A 26,751-nucleotide genomic window follows, 5' to 3' on the forward strand; every position below is an offset into this window, starting at 1 on the left:
TGAATCTTCCCAGAATCAGCCCAACTTATATGATCAACCACCCGGCAATGTAAGTAAAGAGGAAATGGGATCCGAAGAGTGGCTGAGGAGTGGGATAGGGACAGAAGGGGTACGAGGAGGACTGTTTGCTGTAACACTAGTAGGAACTATAACTAAATAATGAATTGAATGACTACTTTATCTGTTTGCACCTGACTGTGAAAACTTCATCTTGCTGCAATTGAAACGCCAATACGTTATCGTAACGGTAAGCAATTGATTTTCCGATGCATTTTGGGAAGCTTATTTACATTTGTACACCATACAGCATGCTAATTGTAAATGCCGGTGCTGTATTTTCAAAACCATACTATCATTGCACCAGTAATGCAATCGCAACAGTAGTGCAATTACTGAACTTACAGCTGATTCTCCCCCTCTAAAAATCCCAATGAATCATATATGATACAAAATACAATTATCATCACTATTGTGTTATTTTCGTATGAATAAATAATACGAGAGCAACTCGAATGCCTCGCGAGTGTGTTTTGAGGACTACATCTCGACCAAGAGTGGCCTCGGGTGGGTGATCGCCATGTCCGATTAACATAATCATACACCATGGCTATTTAAGGAGCACACACGCCTCTATTCTAATTTCTCCGGAATAATCTGACATTTAGCCACAATCGGCATCGTGAATCTTGACTCAGCTGATGGTAGGGGTGGCGTACTTCGCAGTCCAGCCACTGAACGCCGGGCGGACAAAGAAAACGACATGTGCGGCATTGTGACGGTCGACGTGACATGCCTGTTGCGATTTTGTTTTGCTCTCGGTATTGCTCAATTCTTGACATACTGAGCCTATGAAATTCACGTATGTACTTTCAAACATTCTGCATCAACTGGCAAAAACCCTGAGACGTTCCGGCAAAATTTGCACTATAGGGAGCCCAGATACTGAAAAAGTTGCATTACTGGTGCAATGATAGTACAGCCTGTATATTCAACTAATAATTTGCAATCTGGTATGACAAGTAACACCATACCAGTGAGGTTTATATTCACTTGTAGTTAAATGATTACAGTCCTGGTTTTTGCTGATGGCCAGTGCACCTACTGTCAATGATCATAATGACGTCGAAGATATGACCAAAGCCCGCTCGAGGCATCACCAAAACGCACAAAACAATACCCGCAAAGGTTGCACTTGTCAGCCTATTAAAATCCTGGTGTAACTAAGTATATCTGAATAGAAAGGCACAAATGTGCAGACTGTGGTCCCCCAATAACACACCATGTCGGATCATCTGATGATTGCATGGTATTATATTCTTTTGTGTACTTTGCTAATGCGGCTGTACCTTCGATACCACTATAGTATCGAGTGATTGCGATACGCCCAGAATGCACTCACAAAAAAACCAATTGACCACTGCGAGTGGCCAAGGATCAGAATGCCTGTACAAGTAGTAACTGTGAAACAGGCCTAGGACAGCCGCTTCCTTCTGACTCAGCCAGTGAGCAATAGTTTTAAACGCCAGGTAGCTCAACCTATGAAAAAAGAAACATGTCCCCACCTTGTATGCGCAATCTATTTTGTGAAGCTAGTTATGCCGCTAAATGTGAGTTCCCTTGGAACTTATCGCTCATTCATAATAATTTACAAGGACACTGGATCTCTCAGGGTACGAAGCCGGGTCTCGGCGTGATGTTGGCTACAGAGAGGTGAGACAGAGGAATACGAGATTCGGCCCACCACTCAGCAGCTACTTAAGTTAGATGGTAATAGTCATTTTAGTAAATCAAACGCTAATTCATGAAAACGTCACACGACTCACACTAGCGGCATAGACTTCTTTACACCAACAAATCTGGCCATGATCTCATTGAGCGAGGCAAGCATCAACATCCTTCAGGAAGACATACGCCTCACTCGGCTGCAAAGCAAATGGAGAGATCTTCTCAGATAACTGTCTGGGAAGTTAAGACATACACTGCTGCGGGAGAGGCAAGAATATAATATATCCGTAATATGGTCATGTATCTAGACGCCCAAATCCATGCACTCAGAAAGTATAAGCCCGAGGACGCACTTCAGGTTTACTCAATGCTCGCTCGAACCACTCGACTGCCGCAAGATCCAGCACGACCCGCGGCCACTTGACAACATCGTAAACCTTCATATCCTTCGCCGAAACAGCCGCCACATGCTTCATGTTGCGACTGGCCCTTTGCAATCCTTCTGGCAGTGATTGATGCCCCGAAACGAACAACGTCTTCTTCCACCCGAGCTCCTCAATTCTTCGCGCAAACTCCCGTGTCTTCGCACCAGGCCAATCCAAGCTTTCCACGATGCCTAGCGAATTCTCCTTTACTCTGGCACTTAGGGCGACACGCATTCCCATCTGGATGACCTTCCGGTTCAGTTTGGTGCTGAAGTCGCGCGGTTTTGGCCCAAATGCGATACCACCACCACGCAGCATAGGACTTTGGCCATCGCCAAGACGAGCTCTTCCGGTTCCCTTTTGCGGTCGAATTTTGCGTCCTGAACCTCGCACCTCACCGCGCGTCTTGGTAGAAGCCGTTCCTTGTCGCAAGGAATCGAGGTGGTGAACAACACAAAGGTGTAGGATATCACGTCGAATAGGGTGAGAGAATACGTGTGGATCGAGCTCTACCACGTTATCCGATGCTGACGAAGAGTCCTCAGTCGGTAGAACCAATGATGACATTGTCAGATACACAGGCTGGACGAACGGAGCTGAGGCTGCGAATATCTAAACAATCCATATCCTTGAGTATACGCAGACATAGGCGTACCTGACGTCGATGTAGCAGTGTCACCATGAAGAACCGGCGGTACTTGAGTCCCTACATATTGCGCGAGAGAGGCCTGAGAGGACCCGGCCATCGTCACCGTCGACAGCCGACGGTACGGAAGCCGAGGGGCCTTGTAGAATGATTTAGGAATCTAGGCTGTTCAAAACAATCCGAGCACACCTACCTGTCCAAGGGCTCGTCCGACTATGGACAACATGAAAGCAAACTTAGCAAGGGACGGTGTTGTGGGCGCTAATTGAACAGGACCATATCCGTGGGAAATTCATCTGGGCTGGTCGCCGGAGTCGAGGGACCGCGAGCCTCGTATCAACATCCCGCAAGTTCAAGGCAAGTGTTAGGGTAAGTCCATAGCCTGACATGCTGTTCTTGTCTCCAAAGGGCTGTTGTCGATGTATATCACGAATTGCGCGCGGATTTGTGGCAGCAGTGGATGGATCGCACTGGCGTACCTCGGATGACATCCCCGACCGTCTTGCACCTACACTTCTCACCTCCCGTTTCGTGGAACATGCGCTTAAACCTTCGTTGTTACTAGCGTCTCGTTTGCCCACAAATTCCGATTAGGACTCCTTCAAAATGGCGTCGTCAGTGAAGGCCGTTCAAACATTTGGTAAAAAGAAGGTGCGCTCAAGCTTAGCTACTTCAGCTTGGTCTCTTCGTCTAATTTGACGCACACAATATATCTCTAGACCGCTACCGCAGTCGCGCACGCCAGAGAGGGTCGTGGGCTTGTCCACCTCAATGGTTCTCCCATCAGCCTGCTAAACCCGGAGATTCTGCGACTCAAGGTATACGAGCCCATCCTCGTCGTGGGCGAGGAGTCGTTTGGTGTCATGGACATCCGTGTGCGTGTTAAGGGTGGTGGACACACGTCGCAGGTGTATGCCATTAGACAGGCGATTGCCAAGGCACTGGTTGCGTACTACGCCAAATACATCGATGCGTACAGTGCGATGGAGCTGAAGAAGAAACTCGTTGCGTACGATCGGACACTATTGATTGCGGACCCAAGGAGGATGGAGCCCAAGAAGTTCGGTGGCGCTGGTGCCCGTGCACGCAGGCAAAAATCGTATGTGATCATCATTTGGCTTTTGGAGGTGATACTTATATCGCACTCTCAGCTACCGTTAAGCTGTATCATTGACATCGCCACTCTGCTTTACATGTCATGTTTTACCATTGCCCTCCTTTCTATGCCATGGCATCATGCAAATGTCTTGACTGTTTGCATGATCGTTTGAAACATCAATTCATGTCAATCATGATAGTAATGCTTGTGCATGTCCTGTAAATTGCGTTTCAGAGGGGTTTGCAGTTCCATTTCTGGCAATAGCCGTGTCATGAACTGTGAGCGACATGCCTTGGATGACATACGTCTGTAGGCATTCAAAAATCTGGTCATGAATCCATTCGCCTACTTGTTGAGGATTAGATCTAACCGTCTAAGGTAATGCGCTAGTGGGAGTATGTGTATCTCTCGCAGGATCTTCGCTTGGACATTGGTCGGACCTTCAGCAGAGGAGCGACCGCCGACTGGTCAGCAGTCACTACACCGTAGTACGTCGTACGACGCCCAGCAAGCTCAGATAGTTCGAGCCACGTGTGAACCATGTCATGGTGCAGTACGCGCCACAAGTTAGCAAGCCACCGACAGGCCACCTAGGCTTCCCGACTCTTGACTGCTTGCGTCTCATCTAACTTTAGTTTCCTTCCTTCCTAGCAAGTTCTTGCATGGATGTAACTGCTACCGATATGATGTCTTCTCAAAATGGAGGATCAAAACTAGTATTCTTGAACTCATCTGGCCGGCCTCTTCATGTTTTCGTAGAGACGGCAGAGTTCTTGTATCGGCCAAAACTTATTCGCGAGCTGCGAGTTGCGTTTGTCCCCCTAAACTTTCTCGGACCAAGCTGATGTTCGTTCTAGAGAGGAGGTGCCATTATCGCCCATTATCCATCGGAAGCGCAGATTATCCTAGTAGACATGGAAACAGAAGCCGGGAAACAGTTTGTGACCGACTGGGGATCTGAGAAGGTCATTCTTAATTGGCAATGGGCTCGTAAGTCGATTGATATTGGTCGAGCTCTCCTCGCCGAAGATGATTGGGGAGGATACCGGATTGACGACCAGAACAGGATCCTGAGTAATAATTTTGAGCAGTGTGTACCTCGTTTTGTTCGTATTCCCTCTTAGCTTGCTCATTCACAGAAGAAGTCCTCTACCTACTCCTCTCCAAACTCCTCCGCACGCGAACTTGTCGGCTCCTGATTTCAGTGATCACAGTACTCTCTCATCGAGCACATCAAAGACTCTCATCCCCCCCGTCGTTCCAGTTCCAACAATGCAAATATCAAATGGTGTAGGCACGGCGCCTCCAATACCCGTACCATCACCACTGGCTGTAACAGCAGAGATAGCTGCTGCAATGGCCCTGCTATCGCCCCAAGGCATACAGCAACTCTTGACACAGCTTCGCGCTGGCTTGATGTCTTCATCTCAAGTGATTCCACCAATTCTTGCCGCTTCGCAAGAGAACCAACCAAGCTTGCCCAACTTAAAAGAGCTTGAAGTAAATGGCCAATATTCACCCGAAACATCTCAGAGGTTGTCAGTCATGTCTGAGGATAGCGTTCTCTCTGCTCCTGCTTTTACCGCCTCGCCTAGCCTGAAACGCAAAGAACTGTCTCCCGAAACGCTTCAACAGTCGAATTCGCTTCAATATAAAGACAGAAAACGCAGACGATCCGATTATTCGCGTCCAGTTGCCGGTACTAGCACAGTAACCATCAATTCTTTATCCGCACCATCGTCATCTCAGGCTCGACTATCCAGAACTTCACGGAACGACGAGGAGATATTTAAGACGGATGCAGGCGATTCCATGATGTTCTACGTCCAAATTGAGACGAGGAATAGAGGTGAAGTAGTACAGTCGATTAGGGTACGTCTTCCAAACTTGGCTCTTTCTGCACTTACCGTGGAAGCCCTCTACAGAAACACGGAGGGAAAATTGTGCCCGACATACCCCAAGCGGATGTGGTTATTCTAGCGCAACACACGAAACCATTCAGTGATTGGCTTAGGAGAGCTCAGCAAGCAAAAAGGCCAACCGCGCAAGCGAGTTATGTCCACGATTGTATAACAGAGGGCTCGATTCTGGATATAGAACCCTATTCTTTCGGGGATTTTGACTTTGAAAGAAAGCGAGGCCGTCCTAGCAAGAGCCCTCGTAAGGTGAGCAGTCCGGAGGCTAAAGTAAAGAAAAACAAGTCCATGCCCAAGGCGAAAGCATCTCGCGACAAAGGTGCGGAGAACGGGACGTCAGAAGGAGAACACTGGGAACATTCGCCGTCTCCGCCACGACATATAGTGACTAAGGGTGGCAAGAATCTCTTCACGTCAGAAGAACACGAGTATTTTTTGCGCTACATTCCAGTTTTGATGTCGCGAAATCCTGAGATGACATTGCAAGCCATTGCTGATAAATTATTCGAGAAGGTTCGTCTGCGCGGAGTCAAATCACTGAAAATATAATTTAACGACCAGGGATAATTATAGATGCCCCATCATCCAGGCAGCTCGTGGAGGTCGTGGCTTGGGAAGCAGACGGTCGAGGTTGACAAATGGAGAAAGAAGGCTTATATAGCCCGCCGTAAGGCAGATCATGATTCAATACCGACTGGATCTCAGTTGGGTCAACCAGAGGATTCGTCGAGTGCGCAAGCTTGTGCCTCTTCGCCTGTATCATCGAGTCTTATTGCATCCCCGGTAGAAAACTCATATGGGGAAGATTTTCAAACTATCACAAATTTTCTGGCAGGTGGTGGCGCAGATGACCGAACGGATGAAGAGGTTTGGGAGGTTTTGGCTCAGCAGGCAGGTCTAATATATCATGTTGGACATCTAATTTCACAGTTAGCTGATCATTATATAGGCTCCCTCACGGTCTGCAAGAGAGTGGCAAAACTTTTGGAACGAGCATGGCTCTGACATCAATGCGGTAGTGCAGAAATTGATGAAGCCTTCGAACGCACCTTGTTCATCTGAAGAGCCATACTCTGAAAAGGAGCCCGAATGATACTACTTCCATGAGGCTACGCGGTAGTAACAATTCCTGCACTATCGCGTTGTGGTTGTAGTGGAGTACCTTCTAACATAGACCACCAGAATGTCAGACAGGTCCGAGCAGCAACACTCGCATCTTTCATAGTTCTGCAATGTTCCTTTCTCAACTGAGAAAAATATGCGGCATCTCTAATGGCGTGATTTGGTGATAGTCTACAGTAGCGTGCCTCTAGTCTGAGACGGATGAATGAGCTGGGAATGTTGGGGGTGGATGCTTGAAGAAACGTTTGCGTCTTTCCTCTTGCGTCTCAGGTGTACCCCGCAAGCTCTTCCCCCCATAATCGAACGTACCCATTGCCGCACCCATCACAGCACATGAAGCCACCGCCATTGGCAAAGAACGTGCTAGAATTGCAAAGCTTGTTTATTGAGCGTTACGGGATGATAACCCAAACGCACCTCGAATGCCGGCCAGGAACCCAGCCGCACAGGCACCCGCGGCACCGTTCACAGCGTCGTCCTTTTCTCTCGAGTTGGCGACCGCCGCCTCAGTCAGCGCGAATGTTGCGCCCATCGCAGCTACGTGAAGCACGACAGTTGAGTCCCGAGGCCACCCGAAGTGGTGAGAGACGATGACGCACCAAAAATGCCAATGGTTCCTCCGGTCCTCGTTATGAATCCTGCTGCACCGCTACTGTGCGACCCGAGCGCATTTTGAACTGCGCTGACGAGGGCACCGACGCCAGCAGCCTGCAGACCAACAACAGACGCGTATTCAAGCGATGGTTTGGGGCTGTACGATCCCTGGTCGGCAGGAGTGCCATTGGAGGCTAGCGCATCGCTCTCTGCCATTGCGATGGAGAGGCAAGTATGAGAGACAAAGTTGAGCTGTAACTGTAAGTCGGACAACGTTGGTGCTCTTTCGAGGAATATAGGCGCTCAAGCGCTCCCGATCTATACTTGCGACCTATCCCACCATCACCGTGGGCCTTAGTGCCCGCGCGCACATTTTGATTACTTCCTCAGACTTCTACCTGTTGTTTTGGTTCGGTAATATTCCTACAATGAGTAATGACGTGCAATCTCAACCCGAGGACCTCGCCGAACCTTGGTACAGGGCTACGATAGCACCTCGCCCATTTAGCCTCGCGAAATCACTAATCGTCTGTGCTCGCTCTTGTCCCCTCCGTTTTTGCACTCTTGTCTCAGACTTGTGGCTAGTCTAATGACCCCAATGCCCCTCCATTCCATTGCGCCACTATTTTCCCTTGGACATCTGACTCGATGTCCACGCTGTGGGATGGTGGCATGAAGGACGAGAACATTCTGTCGCATTGGAATACAGTGGTTAATCAGTGTTCTGGATGTATTGCGGTCGGGTCCACCGGAAGAATGTACATATTTCCTAAGTTTGTTACGGTCAAGCCCTTTTGTCTTCGATTGGATGATGTATGGCTCGACCTTTGAATCTGGTCAATTGCTGAATACTAACGGTATGTTTCTGCCATGACAGGTCTCATGGGAAGTCAGGTGTATTGTGTGGGCACTGAATCCTCCAGCTACCCCTCTAGTGATTTTTTCGGCATCCAATCTCATATTCATTCTGGATGGGGAAACTCGCAGGTTAATCGGTAGGCTCCGTGGACATGGCGGTGTAAGTGATAGCTTGTCTCGTTGCCCTCTTACATCCTCAATCTACGGATAGCCTATCACATCTATAGCTGTTCACCCTTTTCATCCTTATCTGTTCTGCACCACGGCAAGGGACTTCACTACTCGTGTGTACGACCTGACCCTGTCTCCCGTACAAGTACCCAACAACCTCCATTGGCCTCCCAACCAATACCCTAGCTTGGCCGGAGCTGCACATGGTTTGCATATGTCAGAGCCTGAGGGTGAAGGTATAGGTCGATGTATCGCTGTGCTAGTTGGAGGGCGATCTGGTGGCCACCGGGGTGCAGTCTTCAAGGCCGTACGCCGAGTCGTTCTCCGAGCACTCCCACGTACCAATTAAATCTGCAGGTATTTCACCCGTCGGCCCCACTTATTGCTACTTGTGGTGTAAGCGAAGCATTTTGATTCTTTCATGAGTAGTCTACAATGATCCTCCAGATGGATCGCGCAGTGAAAATCTGGCGGATACCACCATACATACCGGAGAGGATACATAGAGAAGACAAACCACTGTTCAGCACTGACATGATTCACAAGGCACGCGTCTTATCAATAGCGTGGTATGTATATCTTGTTCAGTGTGAATAATTGTTGACTGGATCAGGTTGAGCGATGATATACTGATTTCGCACTGCGCTCCTGCGCTCATGCGTCGTAACTGCAGCCCTAAACGTGAGGTCATCTACGAAGAGAATGGAACCAGTACGTGTTCTTTGGGGAGACGCATGAGATATTTATCAATCGCCTGCAGTTGTAGTATGGCAATGGTTGGGTTTCAATCGGTATTTGCCTCCTGGAAAAACAATGCAGAAACTGATGAGGGGTTGCGCAAGCGTGAGTCCGATTAGATCATAAGACCATAATGGTGTGTCTGAGGCCATTGCGGTCTTTAGGATTATCGTAATAGCGGTGTGTGCAGTTTAACACTGCAAAATTATACATCGTGTTAAAAGTTATTTATCTCCAAGAATCTTTTAAAGTCCTATCTGCCTACAATCTTCCGACCGATACGCCTAATGTCGCTATATACACGTCGGTCGACCACGATCCGCTTGCGTTCATTCCGATGGGAAAGTTCATCCGAATTGTCAACATAACGCGCTTTCAGCCACGTAGGCCTCCAGGTTTTCCTGTAGACGATGAAGTAGTGAAGCTCGCCCGACGGATGCATCTAGACGACAATCCTGTAGAGCAACTTCGAACGGACGAGCCTCAAGGCGATCGTGGACTCCAAGACGAAGAGGAAGCTGACAATGAGCAACTTCACCCTGAATCGGCGGAAGAAGAAGCATATGGTGATGGGGAAAATGAAGAGTCGCCCAGTCCGCAGCCTTCCATCCTTTTGACGAATCTGTTTGATTCCGTCTCAGGATGGGATATCGACCTAGCAGCTATCCCAGAGTCGAAGCGCGCGGAGTTTCCGAAGATAGGACTCTGCGAGGTAGCACCTAGCGGAAATCTTGTGCTAGGTGTGGGCGCGAAGAGTACATTGTACATCTGGCGATTGTCGGGCTAAATGTGTCCTATGTGTCTTGTAATATCTTTCGAGCCCTCGCAAGCAGTATAGAGGACATGTATGAAAGATATTCCGTTAGATATTCCGTTGTTCAGTACGCAGCCACGTGTTGGCGCTACAACCTAGCTGGTGATATCGACATTGCGGCAAGTCGATAATCGGTCCCAAAATCATGCATCTCACTGTTCATCTCATCTCCCAAATGTATTGACCAAACGAGCGAGCTAAAGTAGCGAACGAAGTAAAAAAAAAAAGTGCCGCGATCGGCAGTAATTCAAGTAGCTGTGATCGAGGTAATCCAACACAAACAACTTTCAACTGAGTTCCACCTTCCTCCTCTGCCACCACTGCACATGATCTGAAAGGCAGTTAGATTCGCCGAGTGAAAGTGAAATAGGGACATACATATGCCTATAGCCCCTAATTGTGGAACGCTTCAATGACGCCTGACGGTGCCATGGCAGGACTGGCCGCCGGGAACGTATTGACGTCGAGATCAGCACGTTTGCCATATCCAACCGGCGCTGGTGTGATGATAGGGGTAGCAACCAGGATTGCATCGATATCGGCATTACCACGCTTGTTATGAAACGGCTCAATGACACCACTAGGTGCCATGGCAGCACTTTGGGCAGGGAAAGTGTTGATATCAAGGTTCTGTCGTTTGCCGTTGTGGAAGGCCTGAATAACCCCGGAGGGCGCCATGGCAGGACTCGCCTCGGGGAAGGTATTGATGTCGAGGTCTGCTCTTTTGCCATTGTGGAAGGCCTGGATGACGCCTGATGGCGCCATAGCGGGACTCGCTTCGGGGAAGGTATTGATGTCAAGGGTAGGAGTTGTCCGCTTGCCATTATGGAATGCCTGTATTACACCGGACGGGACCATGGCGGGACTTGCCTCAGGGAAGGTATTGATGTCCAGTCGCTTGACTACAAGCGCATCGACGGGGTCCATACGACCCACAAGGGAGCGCTAGTGAATGCCGATCAATTTATACACAACCAGCTGCTGGGCAACACTCACCTGCAACGGCATCGGCATCGGTGCTGCCGCAACTTGACCAGCAAAGATGAATGCGAGGGCAGCCAAAATAAACTTGCTAAACTGGAACATCATGGTGAAGAACGCGAGCTTGGGAAGTATGTGCTGTTCGAAACGACGACACGAATGGGCACGAAATCCGGTTCAACCGTTCGAAATCTCAAGGGAACGTCCTGCGACCGAGCGCGGATATAAACGAAACTGCAAGAAACATGTCAGCAGCAAACATGCAGATTATGACAAAAACACTGACAAGAAAGAGGGAGGAAGAGAAGTAAGGACAAGGGGCCATGGTGGCGGGGCTTTATGGCAATTGAGAGATGGTTACCTGGCAGGCAGCCGCAGGGGCATCAGAAAGTTGTAGGACGTCGTTAAGCTTCGCTCCAGCGTAGAAACGCTCGAGCCAATCATGCCGCCGCGTACGCCAAATATGGCAATCAGCCCGATTTCTGCATACACTCGCCCTCATTGGCTGCCTCCTGCTCTCATGTCTGACCCTCGCTTTGCCCGTTTCAAAACTGACCCTCGCTTCCGTCGCGTCAAAAAGGAGCAATCCAAGGTCACCGTCGACGAACGTTTCAAGGGCTTGTTTGAGCAGCAGAAAAAGAAGGGAAAAAAGGGAAAAGGTGAGACCCAAGAAGCTTTCGTAGTCGAACGGTTTCCTTGACGCCACCTCTTCCTCAGGACAAGTCGACAAGTTTGGCAGGCCTCTCGCAGATACACACGAGCAGGATGATCTCCGTCGATTTTACCGGCTGGAAGATGACCAAGATGTACCCGAGCCCGAACCCAGTGCCGCTCCGGACTATGCTCGTGGTGCAGTTTTGCTGGAATCGTCGGATGAGGGAGACGATCAAGATAACGAGGATCCCCAGGATAACGACAGCGATGCTGATGGAATCATTACCCTAGGACGTGACGTCTCTAAGCCGATACTCGTGCTACCAGAGGAAGAAGCGGAGATTGATCTTGACGAGGACACATTCGCAGAACTGGATGCACAGGCTGCCGCATATGCAAGAGAAAACCCGATAGAACCCTCGCCAAGTGTACCGGATGCTCAACGTACGCGTAGGCTTGCGGTAGTCAATCTCGACTGGGATCATGTGCGCGCCATACATCTATATAAAATATTTTCTTCCCTCGTATCCCCGACAGGAACCACTGCAATTTCTTCCTCCAATGTTATAGCATCAGCGAGAAAAATTAAACTGGGCGGTGCTACGGCACAAGTCGTACGTGGTCAAGTGCTGAGTGTTCGTGTGTATCCAAGCGAGTTCGGGAAGAAGCGTATGGCTCGAGAGGACAAGGAGGGTCCTCCACCTGAATTGTTTAGGAACAAAGGCGAGATTGAAGATGAAGAAGAAATCAATGAGCGTACCATCTTTGACGTCGGAGAAGGCGAAGACTACGATGAAGACATGCTGAGAAAGTATCAGCTTGAGCGTCTGAGGTATGCCCTCTTGCCGACTAATGCATGTATAATTCGTAACTTTTTCGAGCATTTAGATATTACTATGCTATCGTAGAGTGCGACAGTGTGGAGGCAGCGTCACACATCTACTCAGAACTTGAGGGGACGGAGCTAGAGCGCTCCGCCAATGTGTTTGATCTAAGTTTTGTGCCTGAGGACATGTCTTTTGACGATGAATGTCGGTATGTGAGTTTCTATATTTGACAATACGATTTTAATACCGTGCCAGAGATGAAGCTACAGGTGATCTCAGCGTCCCATACAAAGCTCTCGACTTCAGGACAGATGTGAGTTCTCACGAGCTCTGACTCTTATTATATGCTGTCTGACTCATTGCCGGGTATTTCACAGGCCCTTCGTCACTCAAAGGTCAAGTTGACCTGGGACGAAGAAGATCCGGAACGCGCGCAGGTCACACGACGATCGCTTTCACGCAAGGAGATTGAAGAGAATGATTTCAGAGCCTACATTGCTTCATCTTCCGAGGATGAAATACAGCCAGCGCAAGACAAAGGTGCAAGTCACAGTTCAGCGTCACGAGATAAGCTGCGCGCCCTCCTTCTGAGCGGAGGCGATGATCTTCCGGAAGGATGGGGGACCGGCAAAAGCGACGAGGACGGTGTCGACATGGAGATCACCTTCACGCCGGGACTCAGTGCTGCTAACGATGATCGTGATGAGACTACGTTAGAGAAATACCAACGAAAGATGAGAGAGAAAAAGAAGAAGCGGAAGGACGACCTGAAGAAGGACACAGCGGAGGCGGATCCAAAAGCAAGCTCACAAGATGAATTCTTTGTTGCTGGAAGCGAAGACGATGGGACGGGTACACGCCAGAATCACGACAAGGCGAAACTCGGTAAGCATAAGAAGGAAAAATCTGAAAAAGATAAGGCGGATGAATCGAAGACTCGACCCTTGGCTACTTCCGAGGAACTTGCTTTCGTCGCATCGAACACAACTACTAGTGAACCAGTACATTTCAACATGAAAGCCGTGCTCAAGGCAGAGAAGAAGTTAAAATTGAAGAAAGGGAAGAAGAAATCCGTCGATGACGAAAACGAACTTCAACAGGATTTTAGTATAGATGTCAAGGATGAACGATTCAAAGCAGTTCACGAAGACCATGCATTCGCCATCGATCCTAGCAATCCTCAGTACGTTGTTGTTGATGCGTACAGTATTCCTGACATTCATGTATGACAGTTACAAGAAGACGAAAAGCATGTCGGCGCTGCTGGAAGAACGAACACGACGCCAGAAGGATAAGCGTTCTAAACCTCCAGGAGCATCCGCGATAGATAGCGGGGATCACGCATCCAACGAGTTGCAAGGTCTAGTTGAACGTATCAAACGAAAAAGCACAGCACTTGAGCAGGCGGGGTCTGGAAAGAGACGGAAAATCTAGTTTTCGCTTCTGTTCAGTAGCCTTTTCGAACATGCTGCTTCCACTGTGTTAAGGAAGTGGACACGACACTGGTACATGGCGGCACATCGATGTTGACAAAATTATAAATCTTACAGAATCTTTACAGTCTCACATTCATATAATGTTGCCCGTCATTCATGAGATTTTGGCGTTCGAGAAGTCAAGCTCCGGATGTGCTTCCTGGAACTTCCTGAGAGTCTAAAAACCAGAAACCAGTGAGGTCGGTCCATCACAAATCGTTCACTCCTACTCACTTCCATTTTCTTGATCTCATCTGACGTTGGCTTGCCCATTTGCTGGCGCATAGCCCTATTGGTATCTTCGCAAATAGTTTAGCATGGAACGGACACACCTTTTGTTGATTGTCAAACTGAAACCCGGTGTTAGCACGATGATCGAGGGGAATAAATGGGGTCATGGGCTTACCATCATCTTCTCCACCATTCCTCTATAGCGAATGTAAGGATCCATGTCTATGCCAATCGCGCACACTCACCTGGTCTCCCCGTCGAGATCGCTGAGTTTGCTGTTTTCAGGTTGGATTTTTGTTGTGTCGATCTTGGGATGATGGGTGAGGACGTTCTCCCACCACTGCTGTTTGTTGAGCTTCTCGAGATGAATATGGACCTCCTCCTGGTCCTCTAGATGCAAAAATTAGAAAGCGAAAAAGAGAGCGATCGATCAACTATAGACGCACCAATTGTCCAGGTACTCTCCTCGACCTTTATCTCCTTCGACAGTTCTCCCCCCATGATGGGTTCCTTACCCTTGAGCCCGACACTTAATTTCTTCTTTTGAATGATCACAGTAAGATCTTTTCCACGAGTACCCTTGGGCACAGGCACAACCACATCGACTTCACCCAACTCCTGCCTCCAGATGTACGGCAATGCTGGGTGGCGGTCAACAGAGACTACACTACCTACGCGGTACGGGAAGCGCACCGGCTTGCTCCGCTGCTTCACGAGCGCGATCAGCCATGTCTCGGGCTTCGCGTTCCTCCTTGGTTAGTTTGTCGTAGTCCTCTCCTTCGATAGACATATTGTGGTGGATAGACTGGATATAAGACTGAGCCAAGTGGTATCCCGCGCTCCCGAGCTGCCTCAGAATCAGATCGCGATGCTGGGTGCACGTGATTGAACACCGCTCAAGTTCTCACGCTCATAGCCAGTAGAGAGCAGCGGCAGAGTCGGTTGAGACGGGCGAGCTCTCGCAGAGTTCTCTGTGCTCTGCAACATTTCTTCTCTTGCACTCTAAGGCGTCTGCTTGCCGTTGTTGCATCTCAATGTCCAATGCAAATGCGTGGAGTGAATTTGATGTAGGTCTATCTCCGATCCCGTGCGCGATCTCGCGTGAACAACTCTAACAGGTTTTCCTCTCCTCCTAGACCTTGCGACATTCGGTCAAACTCAACACAGTCGACCGACTGAAGCAAATCCTTACCGGATTCAATGACGAGTGCGGGACGAACCTCACCAAATCCGGCAAGAAACAGGAGCTAATTGACCGCATTACACGAGAGATGGACAATTGGAGGGCAACTAATAACATTGACAAATGGAACAAGGGAAAGCTCATCGTATCCCAGGTGCGAAACGGCGGAGTGTAAGTTTGATCACTTGCTGTTCATTGCGGTATTTTTGTTTCTTCCGCTCGTACAAATAGGCGATTTGAGCGCTTAGTTGTGGCTGGCACTGAGTTCATATGTCGCCGCAGATATAGCCCAGCAAGAAGCAATGCCGATTATTCTTACTCGTCCTCTTCATCACACAATGCGTACTCTTCGTCTGTTTCTGGGAGCCACGGATATCAAGCTGGCGCGTCTAGTAGCTCAGGTGCTATCCCTCGATATGACCCATATGCACCTCCCCGAAGACCAGCTGCGCCGTCCGCGCCGGCACCAGCAGTCCCTCAAGCGCCTAGTGAGTCCTTAATGAACGATAAGTGTACAACATCTCTTCAATCATGCCACTTCATTCCTAGGCATCCGGTTCAAATCATCCCCCTTCTTTCATATTGAAAGAGCTGTCTCTGGCGTGGTAGAGTGCCCAGGTAAGTGTATTGAAACATATCAAGCGCGCCTTTTATCCCTGACCTACTTGTCTTCAGAATCGACGAGTTCCATGGATCGCAGACAGCAGTCACTTGTGTTTGCTATGAACAACGACATATTATCGAAGATAAATTCCACCAGGTATGATAGCTGTGCGAAGCTATCATTGTAAGTTTTGGTCACTTACTGTCCAGGACCAGTCAAAAGTTTCAACTGCGTTTGTACTGCACATCGTCGACCTACTACACCCCTTCGGGTGGATTCCGGAGCACGTCTGGACTCTGTCCAATTGAATTCCCCCCTACTTGCGAAGTCAGAGTGAATGGCGTGGCTTTGACTGCCAACTTGAAGGGCATGAAGAAGAAGCCTGGCACGGCACCTCCACCGGACCTCGGCAAATCCCTGCGGCTGACCACTGGTGCCTCGAATCGAATAGAAATGGTCTACGTAAATAGTCAACAGCCCGTGCAATCGAAGGTATGTGAATCATTTGTGTATTTTCGTTGCCGTCTAACTCGCAGACCTACAGAAATTCTACCTCGTGGTCATGCTGGTTGAGGTAACAACAGTAGACCAGCTGATAGATCGTCTGAAGAAAGGTAAATTTAGGAGCAGTCAGGATATTCTCAATAAGAGTACGTTTCACACATAGTAATTCATTTGTGTCTCTGATTATGGTCAATTTAGTGACTCAGGCAGTATCCGGAGATGACGACATTGTCGCAGGACACCAGAAGATGTCTCTTAAATGTCCCGTAGGCTGTCTTCGTGCATTTGCTTAGTATCCTAAGCTGATCTGATTGCGATAGTTGAGCTATATGCGGATTAGCACCCCATGTCGTTCTTCACATTGTGTGCATTCACAATGTTTCGACGCCCTATCCTGGTTTTCTTTGATGGAGCAAACCACGACGTGGCTGTGTCCAGTCTGTGAGAAGGTTCTCAATGTGGAGGATTTGATCGTCGATGGGTATGCTGCTCGTCAGTTGCGGCTTGTCATTCAACTAATGATTTATGTAGATATTTCACTGAGATACTTCAGCAGACGTCGGAAGAGGTAGAAGATGTTATTGTCGAGGCGGATGGGCAATGGCATACTGAAGATAACAAGTTTGGAACGGCAGCGTGGAGGGCGGCGCATCCTCCTTCGAAGCCAGTGATACCCGCGCAACATGCTCCTGTCGCCAAACCACGAACTCCTTCACCTCGAAAACCGACACCATATCGCGTGAATGGCGAAGGCAAGCCACGACCGAGCAATGAAGAAATCGTAATATTAGATTCGGACGACGAAGACGAGGGTCGAGTAAAAAGGGAGTTATCACCGTCAACGGATAGTCCTGTTCGAGCGGGGGCATCCATGTCCCAGTCCATAACATCTCAGCCCTCGAGGAGCCGGACGCAAGATACGGACGTAATTGACCTGACACTAGATTCAGAGGACGAAGAGGCGGTCCCACTGACAAGAAAAAGGAAAACATATGCGACCGACATCCCGTCGCCAACGGAGCAGATCTGGAAGAAATCGCGGACAGATGGGATGTCGTCGTCCCCTGCGTCGAGCAGCGCCAACGCTGGATATTCTGGCGGGCCACGGTACGCGGCGTCTTCGTCGCGATCACTCACGAATGGACACCCGCCTGTGCATGCATCTCCCTCGGACCCTCGGTATCCGTTCAGCTCGGGCACGCAGCCGTACCCGGGGGGCTATTACCCTCCCGTAGCGCCAACTGGGCGGAGGCCTTCAACCAATTCGTATCCCAGGGTGAATGGATCGTCGCCTGAGAGCTGGCGCTCGTAGCGCGCGGGTGATGTGCATGGATGTGAATTGGTGTTGTAGTGTTGAGAATACGCTATCGTTCTGATTTATTGAAACTAGTATACAAATATCCGTAATGGGAGCCGGTAGATGGAGTAGAGTTCTCGGTAGCGGATCCGACAACGCGGTGCAGTGGTTTGCTGGCATGCGGCTGTGACGTTGCTGTGTGCGATTGGTCCATCAGCAGAGGCAGTGTGTGCTGGCACTCGGCCCGGCTGTCGCGCCCTCGGTCGCCCCCGGGCTCGCGTCCCCCCGGCACCTTCCGAAAACGTACTTGAGCGGTCGCACGCCAGCATTTTTCTTCCAACTCGTCCACCATCCCCACTCAGTCCTCCTCCCCCGGTATCTCTCCGTCAAAATGGCCGAAACGCAGAAGAAGGGCAAGACTCCTCAGGAATTCGCTGGTCAGTCTTTCTCCTGCGACGCGTCGTCCCTTGTCGTGTGCCGTCTTGTCACGAGATAGTGTGCTGACCTGGTGCGTCCTTGTAGTTGATTTCTTGATGGGTGGTGTTGCCGCTGTGAGTGTCTTGTATCTTTCGTTCGCTTGCGTATTCTTATCTTTTCTCCGGGGTCTAGGCTGTCTCCAAGACCAGTGCTGCGCCCATCGAGCGTATCAAGCTCCTTGTTCAGAACCAAGATGAGATGGTAAGCCTTGCGTCATTGTGCTCATTTCGCAGTCGATGACGTGTTTCTGCTATCTAGATCAAGCAGGGTCGTCTGTCCTCACCTTACAAGGGTGTTGTCGACTGTTTCGCCCGCACGTACCGCGATGAGGGTCTCGTATCTCTCTGGAGAGGTAACACTGCCAATGTCATCCGGTACTTCCCCACCCAGGCCCTGAACTTTGCGTTCAGTAAGTGGTGATCGCGCATTTGGTTCGCCTGATTTAAGTTGTTGCGCAGAGGACTACTTCAAGTCATTATTTGGCTTCAAGAAGAACGATGGCTACTGGAAGTGGTTTGCGGGTAACGTTGCATCTGGTGGTGCCGCTGGTGCATCGTCCTTGCTCTTTGTGTATTCCCTCGACTATGCGCGTACTCGTTTAGCCAATGATGCGAAGTCTGCCAAGGGTGGAGGAGCGCGTCAGTTCAACGGCTTGGTCGATGTCTACAAAAAGACCCTTGCATCTGATGGTATTGCGGGTCTCTACCGTGGATTCGTTCCGTCGGTCGTTGGTATCATTGTGTACCGCGGTCTTTACTTTGGTGTCTATGACTCCGTCAGTAAGTATTGTCTGTCTTTTGATGCGTCGCTGTGTTAACGGTGATTGCAGAGCCTGTTGTACTCGTTGGCGCTCTTGAGGGTTCCTTCTTGGCTTCGTTCATGCTTGGTTGGGGTGTTACCATTGGTGCTGGTCTTGCTTCGTACCCTCTCGACACTATCCGGTGTGTACTGTCTGCGATTTTCTTTCACGCGATAGCTCACTGACGTTGCTTGCAGTCGTCGTATGATGATGACGTCCGGTTCCACTACCCACTACAAGTCCATGTTTGATGCTGGCTCTCAGATTGTCGCCAAGGAGGGTACCAAGTCGTTGTTCAAGGGTGCTGGTGCCAACATCCTCCGTGGTGTTGCTGGCGCTGGTGTGTTGTCGCTGTACGACAAGCTCCAGCAGGTCATGTTTGGCAAAGTCTACTCTGGTGGTGAGTCTAATTTTGCGAATCTTTTATTTGGCCTTTTTGAGAGCGCTTTACAGGATCTGGCTAAACGACTTGGCTTTGCATATGGACATCATACTGAGTTACTTAGTATTATCACTTATTCGGCACGTACGGCTATACACATTAGATTCCCGGTTATATTTGACATTGGTCTTGAACAAATTGTGCATTGAGCTGGGCCACTGTCGCAAAAATCGACCTAAGTTGGTGTGAATAGGGAAGCGTCTAAAGTCATGACCAGCATGAGGGCTATTTCCCACGCTTGGAGCTAATTGGAAGCGCATGTCGGTGGTGCTGGTACTTTGATGGTTCCATGCCATGGTTTCTTCATAACGCTGCCAGAGGGCTTAGACTGTACAGTACCGTCATTCCTCAGGTGGTCTTGCGCCCATACCAGGAGTCTTGTCTTGCGGCTTGTCTTGATGCTTTGAAGTCTGGATCGAGTCGCATTGGTGTCTCGCTGCCTACAGGCTCCGGCAAGACAACCGTGTTTCTGTCTCTCCTTTCTCGCATTCTTCCTCCAGCGAAGAATCCTAGCGCCAGACGGTCGTTGATCGTGGTGAACAGTGTAGAACTTGCCAGACAGGCCGCAGCTCAGGCAGAGAAGCTCTTTCCTACTTGGAGTATTGAGATCGAACAGGGTGCTAAATATCATGCATCTGGATTGGCGGATATGTACGTTTGCCACTCATCTGCCCCTACCACCGCTCTAAATGTAGTATGTATTTTGTATGTCATATCTGTAGCACCGTTGCAACGTACCAAACGTTGCTGCGGCCACAGCGGTTGGCTAAATTCGACCCCCATACCCTCAAGGCCGTCATCATAGACGAGGCGCATCATGCTGCTGCTCCCTCGTATGTGACGGTGACCCTATTTTGACTGTCCGAAAAATGACTTTTGTAGATACCGTCGGATACTATCCCACTTTGATGCAGCAATACGTAGCCCTGACTCAACATTTGACCCTCCTGCTCTGCCCCATTCTATTCCAATACTCGGCTTCTCAGCAACATTTAGTCGACACGATGGGCTTGCGCTCGGTTCTGTATTTGAGCGCATCGTATATCACCGCGACTTTCTGGAAATGATCAAAGAACAATGGTAACCACATCTTTTTGAGTGTGGAACCCGAGTTTTACTGTTTTTGAAGGTTGTGCAACGTTCGCTTCACCTCCGTCCAAGCCAACATTGATCTCAGCGAGGTGACCGTGAACGCTCGCACTGGTGATTTCAATCCTACCAGTCTAGCACATGTCATCAATACCGACACCGTCAACAGACTCGTCGTTCAAACGTGGCTAGACAAGGCGGGCACGCGCAAATCGACCCTCGTATTTTGCGTGAATCTCGCTCATGTGCGGGAGCTGACGAATGCATTCCGGGATGCTGGAATGGACGCGCGGTATGTCTACTCAGGCACACCCGTGGCTGAGCGGAAGATCCTCGTAGAATCGTTTAGGGCGGGACAGTTTCCTATTCTTGTGAACTGTGGTTAGTTCTCATCCATCAACGTTGTGATTGCCATTCCTAAAGATGAACTTGGTAGCTGTCCTGACGGAAGGCACGGATATACCAAACATTGACTGTGTGCTTGTGGCGAGACCTACCCGCTCGCGTAACATATTTGCTCAGATGGTGAGTCTGGTAACCCCATTTACACCCACTACTTCATACGATGCTTTAGATTGGTCGCGGGATGAGACTTTCACCATCAACAGGCAAAGAGGACTGTCAAATAATTGATTTTGTAGATTCCACGAATCGAGTGCCCGGTGTCATCTCAACTCCCACATTATTCGGGCTTGATCCGTCCGAACTGATCGACGGTATGTCGAGATCGCTCAACGCTTGGGGCTGTATGCATTCTAATATCGCTTGCGATGAATGAAGGTGACACTACACAGTCGCTGGAGCAGCGCGCCCTGAAGCTCCTAGGTGACGATGGCGGCAAGCCCAAACGGTCCGACAGCAAGAGTGTAATCCCGGACCCAAAGTCGGTGACTTACGTGGACTATGACAACCCATTCGCCCTGGTTGACGACGCTGGTGGCGCGCCCCATGTGCGAAAGCTGAGCAGCAATGCTTGGGTTGGATGCGGCGACGACGTATATATTCTTGAGTGTATGGGCAAGGGTTATATACGCATCGAACCCGTCAAGGCAGATGAAGGCAAGTCAGCGTCTCTATCAGTGAGCAAACAACGCTTATGAGTTTCAGAGACGGAAGCTCATTTTAGAGCTCATTTCACTCCTGCCAACTTGTCCATGGTCACCGCTTTTACTCTGAAGCTCTCTCCTTATCAGCGAAGCCGGCAGATCCTCACTGCGCCTACGCTTGTGGAGGCGATCCGAGGTGCTGACACTTACGCAGTCTCGAAAATTGTCAAGGGATCATTAGTCATGGGGTAGGTCATTTCTGCTGAATTTTACTTGAGTATGTCGGCAACGATGCCCGATGTGCAGTCTTCTCCGCTCCGCTCACTGGCGAAGGGAGCCCGCCACGGAAAGCCAAAAGAAATGGATCGAGAAACGGCGGACAGGTCGTCGCTCAACCAGTACTTCTGAGAAACTGCATACCCAGGGGCGCGATGCGTCGGGAAAGATAAATACACTCACAAAGGGAGAAGCAGCAAACATTATCACTCGACTTAAGCACGGTGCCCAGGTAAGATGCTGGTCTATGTCGGCCGATTGACTTCGATGCTAAAGCAATCCAAGGCTCGTTACAAGAGGAAAATCAAGGAAGAGCTGAAGAAAGCAGAAAATCTGGCCAAGGAAATGAGGAGGAGAGTAAGGGAAGAAGTACAAGTTGGACCTCTATCCATATTAGAATAGTGCTCATAATTCAAATCTGTGACAATGTTACCGCCTCGCTGGCTTCTCATGCAAGGATGACAGGAGCGGTGAGACCGCGTACTGGCTTTGTAATGTCAATACAGCAGCTTTCTGCGCATGGGAAATGACGTTCTCCAACGACACCGGGTCCTCAAAGCCAGTTGGGGTATGCAAAAGCGAGGACAGTATAGATCCAACCAGGGAGTCGCCCGCACCGGTTACGTTGACGATGTTTTCTTTCGGGATCGGTAGAGCCGGGAAATGCTTGAGAACGGTGGCCCCTACGCTAGACTTGCCACGACAAACGATGTATCGTCCGCGCACATTACTATGCTCCTGGAGCCAGGGTGATGATTGGCCATGTTCACTGGACACACGGAAGGCTGCAATGACGCCGCGCTCGCCGCACTTGATGATGAGGTGCTGGAAGAAGGGCAGGAGGTGAATAGCCATCTGCGCGATTCCCTTCTCAACGAGGAACGATAAGGTTCCCTTCGACGAGTCCTGGTCGTCAACGTTCACCCTTGCGAGTTGATCGAGACCCATGCGAAATTGGGAGCCAATCGCCATATCGTCGACAATATCCCACCAATGACGATGTGCTGTAAGCTCCAGGGGGCCTGACCTTGCTTCTTCATACATTCGTGCCAGTTCAAGTAGGTTGGGTGCTGCAAATGACACAGGAGCGTCAGACGAGCGCAGTCGGGGGAGGGCTGCGGCGATAGCAGGGAATATTCTGATCGACTTGGGTACTGATGTTGGTTCACTGATTGTCCAAGTTAGTATACCACAGACTTTTGGCAGATCATAATGCGCACTAGAATACTATATCCAACATCAGTGGATGAGTACCAACTGTGGTAATGTCATTTGGGAAATAGGTCGCACATACCGGTAGTCTTATTGTCAATGCAATAATTCAATAGCGACTTGAGAGTCTCTTGAGAGAGATTACCGTCCAAGGCGACGACACGAGGATGATGTCCCCGAAGGGCGCTGAGTGCCTGTAAATAAATCATAGTCTTAAGTTATCCTCAGAAGGAGGCACTTGAACACGCACTGTATTTCCTTCTAAAGTGTGGACAATACCCATATCAGCCACCCCACCTGTGAGGCCCCCGTGACCATCCATAACCATGTTGCAAATCGCAGACCTCGCTGCGTCCATTTGAATAAAACCGTCCGTGCGCATACCAATACGTCTAGTTTCATCCACGAGCAAGCGGCCAAAAGAGTCCCTCCCGATCGGAGAAACGAGCAGTGCGGTACCGAGTTCGGCCGTTGGTCGAGATGACAGAATGCGATGCGCAGCTTCTGCTACATTACGGGCCACACCGCCCAAGGAAAGGGATACAGTGCCTGGCATTGTTGAATGTACTCCAATACTTGAATCAGTAGCACTGGAAGCTTGTGCAGTGATATCAACAGCAGCAGATCCGAAGACAACAAGATCTGCAGAGGGCTAGAGTACCATGAGTGGGGTAAAATGTGGAGTAAGAGGTATATCATGCACCAAGATGGACGGATGCGACGGCTGGGTGGACACACTTGGTGCTTGAATATCAACCGAGGGTGAGGATGAAGTAACCTAGACATGTATTGGCCATCAGTAAAGCGTCCGAGGTTTGGCTCCATTGCTTGCCGTTTGGACCAGTGGTAGGCTGTCATTCCCCTGCGCTAAGTTCGCAAGCGCTACCGCAATTTGGCCTCCTATGAAATGAGAGGAAATGAGCGACAGTTACTTATTTCATCGGGCGACTTGCCAATGAGCGCCGTGTTCTCGATGAGCGCGACATCTGACAATCAACGTCATACGTGAAAAGGTGACTGTAAAGTGAACATACTGCTTGTCAGTGATATCCCTGCTGTCAGTTCCCCCACACGCTTCAATAGCCAAGGGGTGGCCTCTTTGCCCATCTTGCTTACGCCGTTCTCTTCGGCCTCTTGCACCGCTTGTTCAACGGCTTCCTGGAGCATTTCCCCGGTAGATTCATATTCGACTGGAATGGGTACACCAAAGAGCACACCGTTCGCCATACCGAGCTGTTGCTGGTGATCTAGACAAATTCCTCGAACACATATAATAGTAGAACTGGTTATATGTCACCTACAGAGAATCCTGGCGGCAGTGATTGGATCATTAACTTTCCAGGGGCTCTGCAGTAGGGTCCGTTTACGCGCCGACGAATTTTATAGGTCTATGTCTCGCACCTGAAAGCCACTCTTTCTGCTATAGAATGCCGGGAAATCTTTTGTTTTGCCATACGAAACAACAGGTACACCCAATGTTTCCTAGCGAGATGCATACAGGGTAGCCATTGAAGATCTTATTTATGCACTTACGAGATACTCTAGTGTTCTGTATGCGCGAATATGTGAGGGATATAGTCTGAAAGTAGGACCATCTTACCGGCCGATATCCAAGATAGATTTGACCCCAGCTGAGACCAACCCCACAGGACAGCGTGTTAGTTCGTGGAGATCAGCAGACACATCCATTGCTAGCAAACATATGCTATTTTGAATACATGTTGTCTGAAAGCTCAACAGTAAATGCACCTACTCGTCTCTCCGCCTCGATGTACGCCTCCTAGACTGCATCAGTATACACAGTCCGACATCAGAAAGCCTCGGCATCAAAAAGGAAGAATGCTAACCCTCCCGTCGCAAAGACCTGACATAACCATCGAGTACAAATACATATTTCTAAATACGATATCTCTTACCTTGATACCCGCGAGAGCGGCAAAAATGAGTGTTGCGCTACACGTCGTGCCCTAGTCAAAAGTAAGTTTGCCTTGGATATATTCAATTTGCTGCAGGGAAATGGTGCATACACCATGTCGTCCTAGCGCAATTGCAGGACCGATGTCACGACGTGATACCTTCTCCGCCGTATTTGTCGCGACGTCGGCGAGAAATTCGAGCTCATGAGGCTCCAGGCCAATTTTGACACGGCCACCGATGATGCCTATTGTCGCAGGAACGGCACCAGTGCGTCGGACAATGTTTTCTACGGACTTTGCCGTCTTGAGATTGACAGGATAAGGCATTCCATGGGTCACAATCGTCGTCTCTAGAGCAACGACTGGTTGTTGGGTTCCAAGAGCCTCAGCGATCTCTGGATGCACATCGACAACTCCACGGTCGCGCAAGGCCTGGTGTAGAGACGAGGAATTCCTCTTGAGGCCACGGAAGGGGCGAGGACTGCGACACCAGGTAGAAGTGAGAGTATCTCGGCGCATGCTCCTCAACTGTGGCAGTGTCTGCAGGAGACCACAAGAGCTGCTCGGCACGACAAGCTTTCAGAAGAGAGGCTGAAAGTCGCGCAGTCTATTGAAGAGAAAAGAGCAGAGTCAGAACGTAGAAACGCGATCGCTCCCTCTCGAGAGCTCACGCGACGGGGCCTCGGCATATCCTCCTGGATCTCAGATCCAACCAAAATCATTAGTGTTTGGCCTTTAAGTATATCCGCGCGATTTTGGTACCATCCGGATCCGGATGGCCTCGAACGACCCAATTGTCACCGTCCGGCATGAGCGATCTGATTCTATGCTCTCTTCAAAATCACCAAAAATCGCCAAAACAAAACCCGCGCAAAGCCACTTGCGCTTATGTACAGCTAGTGCGCACACAGCACTGTATCCAGAACCTTTCACAAATGATCTCACAATTCACTTTTGTCTGTTTCCATCCTATCCGATGGCTACGTCTTCATTGCTCCATGATTACACTTCCTAGTCCTTGAATTTTGGAGTTTTCTCCAAGAAGCCAAATCGAATCTCAAGAAAGCCTGCCATATGGAATGTCTTGCTCGGCAGGTCCCAAAGCTCCTGCCAATTATTTGCTTAGATGCCAGTTATGTGAGCATCTTACGGACAGTCACGGAGAGCTCTGTGCCATACAGACTCACCAATGAGCATGAAAAATAGGATGCGCCGTTGATATATATCGACATATTTTGCTCCTCATTCGGGATGTGTCCCGCAGCGTCAACGTTCAGCTAAGAGGAGCTATTGTACTCAAAGGTAACTGATAGAAGCACATGTCATGACGAGATGCAATGCTTAGCTAGGACCAGCCCTCTTCGCAGTGATTGATGCTCTGGTCGATACCACCGCGTGAGTGACTATCCTGCTCGCTCTTCTGCTATCTCCAGACTGGTCTCTATTTGAACCTCGCCGACATTCCCCAAAAGTCCCTCCTTTTCACGCGCGCCCCTTTTGCTGGCAGACGGACACCCCATGACTTTTAAACACCCCATGCACAGCAATTTTGTGATCCCAACCTAGCGATGTATCTCGCAATGCGGGATTTGTACGATTCAAGCATCCAAACCTTCGATCTCTGGCGAGC

The 26,751-nt window shown here is 49.6% G+C and overlaps 12 protein-coding genes across 12 annotated transcripts; 7 read left to right on the plus strand and 5 right to left on the minus strand.

Annotated features, from left to right (window-relative positions):
- Positions 1-2,051: 2,051 nt before the first annotated feature.
- Positions 2,052-3,022, minus strand: FIBRA_01023 (uncharacterized protein; the record flags this gene model as incomplete). The annotated part of the gene is made up of 3 exons (XM_012322907.1): positions 2,052-2,752; positions 2,806-2,935; positions 2,990-3,022. The coding sequence occupies 3 exons, from the start codon at positions 3,020-3,022 to the stop codon at positions 2,052-2,054; spliced, it is 864 nt and encodes a 287-aa protein (XP_012178297.1).
- A 380-nt stretch (positions 3,023-3,402) lies between these two features.
- Positions 3,403-3,957, plus strand: FIBRA_01024 (uncharacterized protein; the record flags this gene model as incomplete). The annotated part of the gene is made up of 3 exons (XM_012322908.1): positions 3,403-3,447; positions 3,516-3,895; positions 3,948-3,957. The coding sequence occupies 3 exons, from the start codon at positions 3,403-3,405 to the stop codon at positions 3,955-3,957; spliced, it is 435 nt and encodes a 144-aa protein (XP_012178298.1).
- Positions 3,958-4,557: 600 nt separating this feature from the next.
- FIBRA_01025 (uncharacterized protein) lies at positions 4,558-6,904 on the plus strand (the record flags this gene model as incomplete). The annotated part of the gene is made up of 6 exons (XM_012322909.1): positions 4,558-4,701; positions 4,753-4,985; positions 5,041-5,767; positions 5,821-6,324; positions 6,385-6,720; positions 6,761-6,904. 6 exons carry the CDS (start codon positions 4,558-4,560, stop codon positions 6,902-6,904), a joined length of 2,088 nt encoding a protein of 695 aa, XP_012178299.1.
- A 216-nt stretch (positions 6,905-7,120) lies between these two features.
- Positions 7,121-7,743, minus strand: FIBRA_01026 (uncharacterized protein; the record flags this gene model as incomplete). Its single annotated transcript, XM_012322910.1, has 3 exons — positions 7,121-7,296; positions 7,351-7,470; positions 7,533-7,743. 3 exons carry the CDS (start codon positions 7,741-7,743, stop codon positions 7,121-7,123), a joined length of 507 nt encoding a protein of 168 aa, XP_012178300.1.
- A 1,469-nt stretch (positions 7,744-9,212) lies between these two features.
- Positions 9,213-10,081, plus strand: FIBRA_01027 (uncharacterized protein; the record flags this gene model as incomplete). The annotated part of the gene is made up of 4 exons (XM_012322911.1): positions 9,213-9,267; positions 9,317-9,399; positions 9,459-9,474; positions 9,534-10,081. The coding sequence occupies 4 exons, from the start codon at positions 9,213-9,215 to the stop codon at positions 10,079-10,081; spliced, it is 702 nt and encodes a 233-aa protein (XP_012178301.1).
- Positions 10,082-10,501: 420 nt separating this feature from the next.
- On the minus strand, positions 10,502-11,197 carry FIBRA_01028 (uncharacterized protein; the record flags this gene model as incomplete). The annotated part of the gene is made up of 2 exons (XM_012322912.1): positions 10,502-11,053; positions 11,105-11,197. 2 exons carry the CDS (start codon positions 11,195-11,197, stop codon positions 10,502-10,504), a joined length of 645 nt encoding a protein of 214 aa, XP_012178302.1.
- A 334-nt stretch (positions 11,198-11,531) lies between these two features.
- Positions 11,532-14,004, plus strand: FIBRA_01029 (uncharacterized protein; the record flags this gene model as incomplete). The annotated part of the gene is made up of 6 exons (XM_012322913.1): positions 11,532-11,748; positions 11,807-12,575; positions 12,632-12,778; positions 12,826-12,883; positions 12,948-13,753; positions 13,803-14,004. The coding sequence occupies 6 exons, from the start codon at positions 11,532-11,534 to the stop codon at positions 14,002-14,004; spliced, it is 2,199 nt and encodes a 732-aa protein (XP_012178303.1).
- Positions 14,005-14,160: 156 nt separating this feature from the next.
- FIBRA_01030 (uncharacterized protein) lies at positions 14,161-15,066 on the minus strand (the record flags this gene model as incomplete). Its single annotated transcript, XM_012322914.1, has 7 exons — positions 14,161-14,223; positions 14,280-14,321; positions 14,378-14,395; positions 14,452-14,473; positions 14,522-14,666; positions 14,723-14,917; positions 14,970-15,066. The coding sequence occupies 7 exons, from the start codon at positions 15,064-15,066 to the stop codon at positions 14,161-14,163; spliced, it is 582 nt and encodes a 193-aa protein (XP_012178304.1).
- A 244-nt stretch (positions 15,067-15,310) lies between these two features.
- FIBRA_01031 (uncharacterized protein) lies at positions 15,311-17,879 on the plus strand (the record flags this gene model as incomplete). Its single annotated transcript, XM_012322915.1, has 10 exons — positions 15,311-15,343; positions 15,413-15,630; positions 15,691-15,947; positions 16,009-16,077; positions 16,135-16,219; positions 16,273-16,555; positions 16,608-16,713; positions 16,766-16,833; positions 16,888-17,048; positions 17,099-17,879. 10 exons carry the CDS (start codon positions 15,311-15,313, stop codon positions 17,877-17,879), a joined length of 2,061 nt encoding a protein of 686 aa, XP_012178305.1.
- Positions 17,880-18,255: 376 nt separating this feature from the next.
- On the plus strand, positions 18,256-19,604 carry FIBRA_01032 (uncharacterized protein; the record flags this gene model as incomplete). The annotated part of the gene is made up of 8 exons (XM_012322916.1): positions 18,256-18,301; positions 18,387-18,415; positions 18,474-18,542; positions 18,600-18,750; positions 18,800-19,120; positions 19,171-19,282; positions 19,338-19,540; positions 19,594-19,604. The coding sequence occupies 8 exons, from the start codon at positions 18,256-18,258 to the stop codon at positions 19,602-19,604; spliced, it is 942 nt and encodes a 313-aa protein (XP_012178306.1).
- Positions 19,605-19,871: 267 nt separating this feature from the next.
- FIBRA_01033 (uncharacterized protein) lies at positions 19,872-22,395 on the plus strand (the record flags this gene model as incomplete). The annotated part of the gene is made up of 10 exons (XM_012322917.1): positions 19,872-20,233; positions 20,305-20,415; positions 20,465-20,662; positions 20,712-21,052; positions 21,108-21,196; positions 21,246-21,387; positions 21,452-21,734; positions 21,798-21,965; positions 22,024-22,225; positions 22,279-22,395. 10 exons carry the CDS (start codon positions 19,872-19,874, stop codon positions 22,393-22,395), a joined length of 2,013 nt encoding a protein of 670 aa, XP_012178307.1.
- A 27-nt stretch (positions 22,396-22,422) lies between these two features.
- On the minus strand, positions 22,423-25,640 carry FIBRA_01034 (uncharacterized protein; the record flags this gene model as incomplete). The annotated part of the gene is made up of 16 exons (XM_012322918.1): positions 22,423-23,161; positions 23,214-23,220; positions 23,288-23,399; positions 23,456-23,857; positions 23,909-23,983; positions 24,047-24,105; positions 24,138-24,191; positions 24,240-24,452; positions 24,507-24,552; positions 24,607-24,687; positions 24,739-24,754; positions 24,806-24,896; positions 24,959-24,990; positions 25,053-25,069; positions 25,122-25,172; positions 25,233-25,640. 16 exons carry the CDS (start codon positions 25,638-25,640, stop codon positions 22,423-22,425), a joined length of 2,403 nt encoding a protein of 800 aa, XP_012178308.1.
- Between the last annotated feature and the right edge of the window lie 1,111 nt (positions 25,641-26,751).

This window comes from Fibroporia radiculosa (genome assembly GCF_000313525.1).
Source record: "Fibroporia radiculosa TFFH 294 genomic supercontigs, scaffold441, whole genome shotgun sequence".
Taxonomy (NCBI): Eukaryota; Fungi; Basidiomycota; class Agaricomycetes; order Polyporales; family Fibroporiaceae; genus Fibroporia; species Fibroporia radiculosa.